The 10,238-nt window shown below is 43.6% G+C and overlaps 2 protein-coding genes across 6 annotated transcripts in view; one reads left to right on the top strand and one right to left on the bottom strand.

The window, feature by feature from the left end:
• Positions 1-3,285: 3,285 nt before the first annotated feature.
• Tbcc (tubulin folding cofactor C) lies at positions 3,286-4,637 on the bottom strand. The gene has a single exon (XM_027950440.2). It carries the CDS (start codon positions 4,569-4,571, stop codon positions 3,534-3,536), a length of 1,038 nt encoding a protein of 345 aa, XP_027806241.1. The 5' UTR covers positions 4,572-4,637; the 3' UTR covers positions 3,286-3,533.
• Positions 4,638-4,794: 157 nt separating this feature from the next.
• Bicral (BICRA like chromatin remodeling complex associated protein) overlaps positions 4,795-10,238 on the top strand; it is a 106,654-nt gene continuing 101,210 nt past the window's right edge. For 3 of the 5 annotated variants that reach the window (XM_071613381.1, XM_071613376.1, XM_071613380.1), the window contains exon 1: positions 4,795-4,858. The gene's annotated coding sequence lies outside the window, so the exon portion shown is untranslated. Of the gene's footprint in view, positions 4,910-5,513; positions 5,583-10,238 lie in introns of those variants that run through there. The other 2 variants (XM_071613378.1, XM_071613379.1) reach the window with 2 other exon arrangements.

Below are 10,238 nucleotides of genomic sequence, written 5' to 3'. Positions count from 1 at the left end.
TGGTATTTTGATATAGCAGCACAAACAGACTAAAACAATTGATCTTATCCCTTGCTAAAGTTTAGGGAATGTAGCATCTGAAATGGTGGAAGGCAGGCCTTTCAGCACTACTTCCCTCTGTCACTGCTGCTGCTCTGAGGGGACATGGAATAGGGATTTCTTTCTTTCAAATTTATTTTTCAGTTTTCAGTGGACACAACATCTTTATTTTATTTTTATGTGGTGCTGAGGATCGAACCCAGAGCCCTGTGCATGCCAGGTGAGCGCGCTACCACTTGAGCCACATCCCCAGCCCCTGGAATAGGGATTTCATCCAAAGAATTTTTTTTTTTTCTTTTTGTTGTGCTGGGGATTGAACCCAGGGCCTTGACATGTTAGGCAAGCACTCTACCAACTGAGGTACATCCCCAGCCCTCATCCAAAGAATTCTAACTCTGGATTGGTGGTGGATATAGATGGCTCTTCTAAACATGTAAACTTGTGCAATGTGCTCAAGCAGAAGAGTGGCTTTAGGGAGGAGGAAATGTGCCTCTAGAAAGGAAGATCAGCAAAGATAAGAATTTTTTCAAATATTGAGGGATATTAGGGGGGTACTAGTCACGTGGTCTATAATGTGTTAATCAGGGGAGGTTGGCAGAGTTATGGGCATAAGATTGTAAGCTTTAGGAAAGGAGAAAAAGGTCTGGAATACTTGACATAAGGATTTGGAAAGAGCCATTCAAAGACAATGGACTTGCTCAGCTGAGATTAGTTACCAATTATCGTTCAAACTGCTGTGATTTTGTTCTTAGAAATTGAAGGTTTGAATTAATTAATTGATTAATTGAAGGTTTGCAGAAGGTACAAAGAATTTTATTTATTGTTTTGGTACTATGATTTGAACCCAGGGACACTTAATCACTGAGCCACATCCCCAGGCCTTTTTATGTTTTATTTTGAGACAGGCTCTAAGTTGCTTAGGGTCTCTCTAAATTGCTGAGGCTGGCTTTAAACTTCAGTCCTCCTGCTTTAGCCTCCCAAGCCACCGGGATTAGATTTTAGTTTATTTGATTGATTGATTAATAATAGTGCTGATCTGACCCAAGGTCTCAGGGCTTTAGGCAACCTAGGCAAGTGCTCTACCACTGAGCTACATCCAAGGATTTTATTTTTTAAGCATAATTAGTTAGCTTTCCAGTAAAAATGATCAGTCCACAAATATAAATCATAAGCCCAATAGTGTCTTAAGAATTGTTTTCCCTGAAAAGTGTTAAACCATTGGTATTAAACCATTAGTCCTGAGGGGCATGGCCTTAGAATACTAGTCACAGCTCCCAATCTGTGAAACTGATGAAGATCCTTTATCAAGACTAACAGTTGAGGGGGAAAAATCTGGATTTACTTTTCACTTTCCATTAAGGAGTAGTAGGATTTCTGCCTCCTTTTTGTTATCTTGTTAGATTTTACATATCTTAGAAGCCAATTTAAATAGCCTTTTGTAACGAGATAGAACATATAAATTATTGAACATAAAAAACATTTAGGTATTTCAAAAGCCCCTAAATATCTATCTATATTTATTTATTTATTTTTATATTTTAGGTATTTAGGGGGGCTGGAGTTGTGGCTCAGTGGTAGAGTGCTTGCCTAGCACTTTGTTTTCATTTTGAGGCAGGGGCTTACTAAGTTTTCCTGGCTGGCCTTGAACTTGGAATCCAACCTTCCTGCCTCAGTCTTCAGAGTCACTGGGATTATAGGCCATGTGCCACAGTACCCAGCTTTTTCTGAGATACTCTGTTTTGTTTTTTTCAGGAGGTACTTTGTGCCGAACCCAGTGGGTTCTGCCACCAATCTACATCCTCAGTTCTTTTTTATTTTGAGAGCATCACACTAAATTACCCAGATTGGCTTGGAACCTGAAATCTTCCTTCTCGGCTTCCTGAGTAGCTGGGATTACAGAATACAACTGCACCCAGTAAGAATATGCATGTCTGCAATTATGAAGCAAATCCCCAAACAGCTTATTTTATTTTATTTTTATGGTGCTGGGGATCAAACCCAGGGATTTCAGCATGTTGGGAAAGTACTCTACCACTGAGCAAAATCCCCACCCCTCCAACCCTTTTTCTTTTACAAGTTTCCACTTACAAATTCTGAAGAGGGCTGGGGTTGTATCTTTGTGGTAGAATAAGTAAATTAATAAAATAAAGGTCCATCAACAACTAAAAAACAAACAAAAAAAAAAAACCCCTCTCAATTAAATAAATAAATAAAGGTATTGAGTCCATCTACAACTAATATGATTTTTTTTTTAAAAAACAAGACTGAAGGCTGAGGTTGTGGCTAAGTGGGGAAGCACTTGCCTGGCACATGTGAGACACTGGGTTTGATTCTCAGCACCACAAAAATAAACAAAATAAAGATATTGTATCCATCTCTAAGTAAAAAATAAAAAGATATTTAAAAAAAGAAAGATTGATTTGATATGGTAAGAAATTTGTAAAAATTGCTGAAGAGATGGACCTCTGTAATCCTAGCTAACTGGGAGGCTCAGGAAAGAGGATGGCAAATTTGAGGCCAGCCTGAGCAATTTAAGACTCTCAAAATGAAAAGTAAAAAAGGGATAGGAATTAAGTCAGTAGTAAAACACACCTGAGTTCAATCCACAGTAGTAGGGGGAAAAAAAATAAAGATTTTGAGGACTTAATAACCTAATATGAATAAGGGGCTTAAATCAGTGTCTCAATGTTATAAACACACAAAAGATTTGTAGCCAAGCCAAGCAAGATCGCACATGCCTGTAATCCAGTGACCCAGGAAGCTGAGACAGAAGGATTCCAAGTTGAAGGCCAGTCTCAGCATCTTAGTGAGACCTGTCTCAAAATAAAATTAAAAAGAATTGGGTACAGAGCTCAGTGGGTTCAATCTCTAGTAAACCTCCCGTCCCACAAAAATAAACAAATAAATAAATAGTAATTATTTTGGTTTTACAATTGGTAAGATTCATTAGCCTTTGGCGGTCCACCAAAACTTTGGACCCAACAGTAGATTCCAGAAATCCAAGCTGATATGTAGCTGAGAGTCAAGGAGTCCTTTGATTGCCCTGCTGAAATACTTAAGTAAAGCCAAACCTTCAATGCAAAAAGCCTATGTTAGGTTTGCACAGGTTCGACATCATATTTCCATATGAACTGGCTGCGACTAGGGCACTACCTACCAACTTCCCTTATTAAATATTTATTGAAGGTCTACTTTATTATGCAATGATCAGTTTTAAGTACCACAAATCATTCAAAATCAACACAATCACACTCTTCTCCGTTTATTGCTTCAAATTATCAAAGAAAAGCTTAAAGACATTACCGAAATAGCAAAAATGTTGTTAGATCTATCACGAATTTAATGGAAATCACAAACAGGAGCTTATCACAATCTCAAGCCTTAAAATACTGAAAACATATGCAATGTAACAACAATAATAAACGGACTTTGGGGTCCCTTTGCTGGAGTTATTCCCACATGGAAAGTATGTGGTAGGAGTGAAGGACAACTGCTCAGTCCCATTGGATCTTTCTCTCCTCTTCAGGAAGAATACTCCAGTTTGGGGAGGCCACATCCCGGGCCAGCCAATTGAAATCGTCAACGTTGGTCCAGTTGTTTTTGCTCCTATCTAAACCAGAGCCCTGGAAGTCCTTTTCGATCCCCGGGTAACTCCAGGTATAAGGAGCGAACTGGATGCCGCTGCAATCCTCCACTATGGCCCTGCTGGTCACCTGTAAGAAGATGCGGGTGTTTGTGGTACTGTGTAAACGGAGCTGTTGGCAGGCTACGGCCAGTATGCAGTCACTGCAGTCTTCCAAGAACACAGAGGTGGACACCGGGCCACAGAGCACCTTGCAGCTGCGGGCCTTGGTCAGCCGCAAGGTGTTAGGATTACCATACAGTTTGATAGTGCAGTTGCTCAGTTCCGTCAAAAGGATGTCGCGCTGGTGCACCTCGTCGGCTCGCTTCTCCAGGACTTGGAACTCCAGGTTGGAGAAGCCACAGGCCCAGCTGAAACCAAGTGCTTCCTCGTCCTTCAAGGGTAGAGACGGGGACATGATGCCTTCAGCTGCCGGAGCGACGGGAGCCGTGTCTACTTTGGTGGCCAAAGCAGCATCCTTCCTTCGGGTCTTGAAAGCGAACCGCTTCTTGGGCTGCAGCTCCTGGCGCCGTTCGGCCAGGGCAGCCTGGAGATGCGTCAGCGCCTCTTGTCCCTGCCTCAAGTCGTAGGGGGCTAGGAACAAAACTGAGTCGTTGAGAAGTTTCTGCAGCCCTTGGAGCCGAGACGTCGCCTCCTCTAGCCGCTCGACTGATTCCTCGCCCTCCAGGAGCTCTTCCACGGCCGCTCGTTCCCGAGAGAAGGCGGCGGCGAAAAAGTCGCTCTTCTCTTCTTCCACCTCCTGGTTCTGCCGCTTTTGCTTCCGCTTTTCCACCTCCAGTTGCCTCTCTTGCTCGCGTCTCTGAAGCCGCTCAGGAACCAGGCTCAGATCCCGCTGGGACCCCATGTCCCGGTTTCCCACAGCGGCGGCGGAACAACCAGCACTCTCCATTTTGATTTTAAGCTCCCTCTCTCCTGCTTTCCATCCTTGGGGCGCGCCCTCCGTGAGGCCTCCCACCAACGCGTCCTGTGATTGGCCGGGGACACTTACGTCAGCTCCCCAGCCTTATTTTCTTTGCCTATTGGCTCCTCGGCGTTGGAGGGGCAGGGAGGAGAGGCGGGGCCGGCTGACAGTGGGGGTGGGGAGACAAAGGTCCTTGTGGATGGGTGGGGTGGGAGACAGGCGGGGGAAGCTTTTTTTCCTCTTAAAGGGGCAGGACTTATATCCGGGATTGTGGGGTGAGTTGCAGCAGCGGTAGCTGCACATGTGGGTTTGTTTATAAGAACAAGGTTAGAAACTCGCAGGCCTCCCCCTCCCCCCAGCTTCTTCCTACTACCCCCTTACAGGCCGGAGATCCGTTACTGGGTGGTGGGAGGAATGTGTGCTTGTGGTGGGTGGGGGGACAGGTAGTGGTGAGAAAGATGGGGGGGGGGATATTGCACCTCCCGGCCCGCGCCGGAGGAAGCAGCAGCTGGAACAGCTGGCTAGGGAGCCGCTTGCATGCCTCTGGTTTTTTTCTCTTCCCTTCCGCTACCCCTTCCCCCAACCTATTCCTGCCGCCCCATAACCTTATCCTTCCCGCCCTCCCCCATCCACTGCAGTTCGGCGCGGCCTGGGGACTCCTGGGTCCCCACAGGCTGTTACTGGGGCGAGAGAAGGCTAGGGGCACGGCGATGGGAGAGACTGGGTTCCTCGCTGCAGCCGTTTTTGGGGGACCTGGGGGAATCTAAAAACATTACTATTTTTTTGGCCAATTGCTGCAGTCGGGGGAGTGGGGGCAGGGGAGGGTGAAATTCTACATCCCCATCCCCTTCCTCCCCCCCCCCGTCCCCCCCCGCCGCTCGGTCCCGGCCACTCCCTTCGCAGCTGAGCGCCACTGGCCGCGCTGGGCTGAGACCCCAGCCCCGGACCCCGCGCCTCTCTGTGGGGCCGTTCGTCTTTAGGAAAGCGATGGGGAAAACGGTACATTATTTCTAGAGATGGTGGGAGGGATTTGTCACCGGAAGTGAGCGAGCCTAACCTAAAGTCGGGACCAACCCGAGGTGTGAGTGGGCAGCCAAGACCGCGCATTCACTGGCAAAAACCCGGCAGCCGGCCGGCAAGAACCCCCGACGCAGCCGGCTGCCGGGCGCCGCAGCCTCGCATGCAGAGTTCAGCCCCGCCGAGCTCCGGGGCCTTCTTGACCCGCCCGCCCTTCCAATCCTCGGCTTTACCTTGTCTTCTCCCGTTCCCAGCCTCCACCGTTTTTAATTGGGTATTAAACGGCCCCAGAAACTGTCACTTGAAATTTCCCCGATATGCCTGCATTTTGATGCAGAGAAAGATGGGAGGAAAGAGAGCTATTGAATTAAATTGGGATTAAGACCGATTTCCAATTTTCACGTCCCACTCGCCTCCTTTCCTAACCACTTAAAAAAAAAAAAAATCAAGAACAAAACACATAAATTCCCGGGTTGAAGAGAGTATTCCTCCGCTGCGTTAGCACAGGTCACACCATGTGGCAAAGTCCGCGCGGGGGCGCTGGGGACACGGAGGGGTGTAGTTGTGTGTTGTGCATGCACCCGATGGAATCCGTGGTGCCGAAAAACAGCGGTGCGTAGGTTTGCAATATATGTTGTTTTCATTAGTTTTGTTTTACAGGCAGTATATATTAAGCTTTTGCTTTTGCTTTTTTCGAAAAAAAAAAAACATTTTTACTTCACAGAAGTATGAGTCCGAGGTTGGTGAATGAAATATAACAGATACTCTTGTCCAGATCATACGGAGGAATGCAATAGCTGCTTTCTTTTATGAAAAGAAGATTTAACTAAACAAGGTTTAGAAAAGACTTGTTTTGCTAGGAAAAACAAAAATAACAAAAGTCTGACTCGCTTCCTTTAAGTTTTTCAGTAATTGAACTTGTCCCACTCACATTAAGAAAGTTTGTAGCCAAAGGAGGTTCATTGGACTTGGAGTTTGCAAATGGAGTGAAGTTTCTGTGTTAGTGAATCTCTTGGTAGTTGTAAGTGTCTGCTATATCTAGAATGAATCGAATGTCATAAACCCTTTCAGGAACTTCATTTCTGCCCATCAACAGGTTTTTGCATGGAGTTCAGTAGGCTTTAGAAGTTTCTGAATATTTTAAGTTGGCTAGTTTTAACTTTTAAGAGAAAGAAGCAGAAAAGGACAAACATTGACGGGTCCCTTGGTTGACTCCCTGTGTTGGGAACAGTTTGAAAGACTATTGTGAAGCCTTAGTGTCGCTGGATAGGTTGTCCTGAGTATTGGCTTGACAGTTTTTCACATCCCCCAGCACAGCTGCAGGCTGGAGTAGGAGGTCAAGACATGGATATACAGCTACATTTCTGTGTTCAAAAGCAGTAGGAAGGCTGCAAAACTGCTGGTGTTGCCAGATTGTATTTGTGTTCTCATTCTGACTTGAGGGCAGTGGATCCAGCATGCATCCTGAAATGGATGCTCATCAAAGGTAAGGTAAGTGCCTACTCTGATGGAAGTAAAGAGAGAAATGCATTACAGCAGAAGCCTGGCAAAAAGCAAGCAGCTGTATGCGTTCAGTATCCTACTTTTCAATGAAAGGGCTTGTGAGTCAAAGTGCTGCTCTCTTGTAGATATCTTGAAAATGAAAGAATACTAAGATTCTGTGGACTTTTAACATTTATTTGGTAATAATTGAGATATTTATGGTTCTATTTGTTAGATTCACTTTTTAACTTTTAAAAAATTCCAACATACATAAAATAGAGAGGGTACTGCAAGAACTCCTATACCATCACCCACCTCAACAATGATCAGCTGACAGTCTTTCTCTAAAACTTTGGTCACTTCTCCAACCCACCCTACCTTGGTTATTATTTTTTTTTGGGGGGGGGGGTGCCAGGGATTGAATTCGGAGGTACTCAACCACTGAGCCACATCCCCAGCCCTATTTTGTATTTTATTTAGAGACAGGGTCTCACTGAATTACTTAGCACCTCACTTTTGCTGAGGCTGGCTTTACTTGTGATCCTCCTGTCTCAGCCTCCTTAGCTACTGGAGATTACAGGCATGCGCCACCACACCTGGCCATACCTTGATTATTTTACAGCAGATCCTAGAGATTATTTCATATTTTGTAATCTATAAATATTTCAGTCTGTATCTCTAGAAGATTAGGACTTCCTTTTTGAAACAATCACATTGTCATCACCACATCTCAAAAAAGCATTTAAAAAAGTCCTTAATATCAGATTTCCAGTCTATTTTCACATCTGTTATCATGTAATTTCCTTTATTCGAAGTTATTTTGTTTGATTAAGGATCCAAACAGTTGCCATAGAGTTTGTCTAGTTATTATGTTCCTTAAATCTCTTCTATTGTGTGGGTTCCTTCCCTCTCTCAATTGGTTTGTTCAACAAATATGATCTTTTGTTCAGTAGTTTCTCAGAGTCTAGAAGTTGATGGTTACATTCTCATGTGGTATTTGTTAGATTTGAAATACCTGTTGTATGCATTTGATTTTTTAAAATCTTATGTTTTGTAGTTCTATGCCTAAAGAAATAAATTAGCAAGAAATGAGAAAGCGTTTAGGCAAAGTTAAACAGTTGTTAGGTATGACTGGACCGCATAGGAATAAGGCACCTCCGTGTCCTGTGGAGGCCATATGCAGGTAGAAGATGCTAGTCACATCTAGGCAAAAAAGATAGACATGGGTCCTGTTTTTTGGTAGTTTGATGCTGGAAAGTGTTCTCAACTGTTCATCTTTCAGCAAGCACTGAATATTTGTGGGATGTAAAGCATTCATTAAAGAGCTCAATTCAAGGGGGTGGGGTTGTAGCTCAGGGGTAGAATGCTTGCCTAGCATGTGAGAGGCACTGGGTTCAATTCTCAGGACCACATATAAATAAATATTTTTTTAAAAGCTCAATTCAAATATCAAATATTAGAAAAATCTTCCTACTTTAATTGCTGAATTTTCTGGCACATAGAGGACAGATGTGAAGGTATGTCCAAATTCATCTTGGAAGCAGGACAGGTGTTTTCTCCTGCCTTTGCCCCTGGTTCTCTTCCGCCCTCTCAACATACTTTACCTTCTGGAACCTTTTTAAAAATTAATTAATTAATTTATTTTAATTAGTTATATATGACAGCAGAAGGCATTTTGATTTATTGTACACAATTGCAGCACAACTTTTCTCTGGTTGTACATGATGTAGCATCGCACCATATATGCAGTCATACATGTACCTAGGGTAATGATGCCCATCTCATGCCATTCTCTCCTGCTCCTATATCCCTTTCCCTCCCTGCCCTCCCATTTGCCTAATCAAAGTTCCTCCATTTCCCCCACACACACTTATAGAACAGCATCCACTTATCAGAGAGAACATTCCGCCTTTGGTTTTTTGGGATTGGCTTATTTCGCATAGCATGATGTTCTCCAATTCCATCCATTTACCTGCAAATGCCATAATTTTATTCTCTTAATGCTGAGTAGTATTCCATTGTGTATATATACCACAGTTTCGTTTCTTTTTCTTTTCTTTTGTGGGGGGGTGGTAACAGGAATTGAGTTCAGGGGCACTCAGCCACTGAGCCATATCCCCAGCCCTTTTTTATATTTTATTTCGAGACAGGGTCTCACTGTGTTTCTTAGGGCCTTGCTGAGTTGCTGAAGCTGGCTCGAACTCAAGATCCTCCTGTCTCAGCCTCCCTAGCTGCTGGGATTATAGGCGTGTGCCACCACGCCATGATAGTTCACAGTTTCTTTATCCATTCATTTATTGAAGGACATCTAGGTTCAGTCCACAGTTCAGCTATTGTGAGTTGAACTGCTGTAAACATTGATGTGGCTGCATCACTAAAATATGCTGATTTTAAGTCCTTTGGGTATAGACTGAAGAGTGGGATAGCTAGGTCAAATGGTGGTTCTATTCCAAGTTTTCTAAGGAATTTCCATACTGTTTTCCAGATTGTTGCACCAATTTTCCATCCCACCAGCATTATATGTACCTTTTCACCCTAGCCAACACTTATTGTTGTTTGTATTCTTTTAATATTAATTTTTTAGTTATAGGTGGACACCATATCTTTATTTTATGTGGTGCTGAGGGTCAAACCCAGTGCCTCACGCATGCTAGACGAGGCTCTCTCTCTGAGCCACAACCCCAGCTGTTTGTATTCTTGATAACTGCCATTCTGACTGGTGTGAGATGAAATCTTAGAGTAGTTTCGATTTGCATTTCTCTAATTGCTAGAGATGTTGAACATTTTTTCATATATCTGTTGATGGATTCTGAGAAGTGTCTGTTCAGCTCCTTATCCCATTTACTGATTGGGTTGTTTTTTTTTGGTTTTAATTTTTTGAGTTCTTTATATGTCCTGAAAATTAGTGCTGTGATGTGCGTGTGGCAAAAATATGCTCCCAAAATGTAAGCTCTCTCTTTACCTCATTGATTGTTTCCTTTGCTGAGAAGAAGCTTTTTAGTTTGAATCCATCCCATTTATTAATTCTTGATTTTATTTCTTGCGCTTTAGAAGTCTTGTTAAGGAAATTGGGACCTAATCCAATGTTATGAAGATTCGGTCCTACTTTTTCCTCTCTTAGGTGAAGGGTCTCTGGTCTAATTCCTAGGTCCTTGA

The sequence above is a fragment of the Marmota flaviventris genome, chromosome 6 (genome assembly GCF_047511675.1).
Source record: "Marmota flaviventris isolate mMarFla1 chromosome 6, mMarFla1.hap1, whole genome shotgun sequence".
In the NCBI taxonomy this organism is placed as follows: Eukaryota; Metazoa; Chordata; class Mammalia; order Rodentia; family Sciuridae; genus Marmota; species Marmota flaviventris.
The sequence above is the reverse complement of the archived record's forward strand: the minus strand, read 5'-3'. Positions and strand labels throughout refer to the sequence as shown.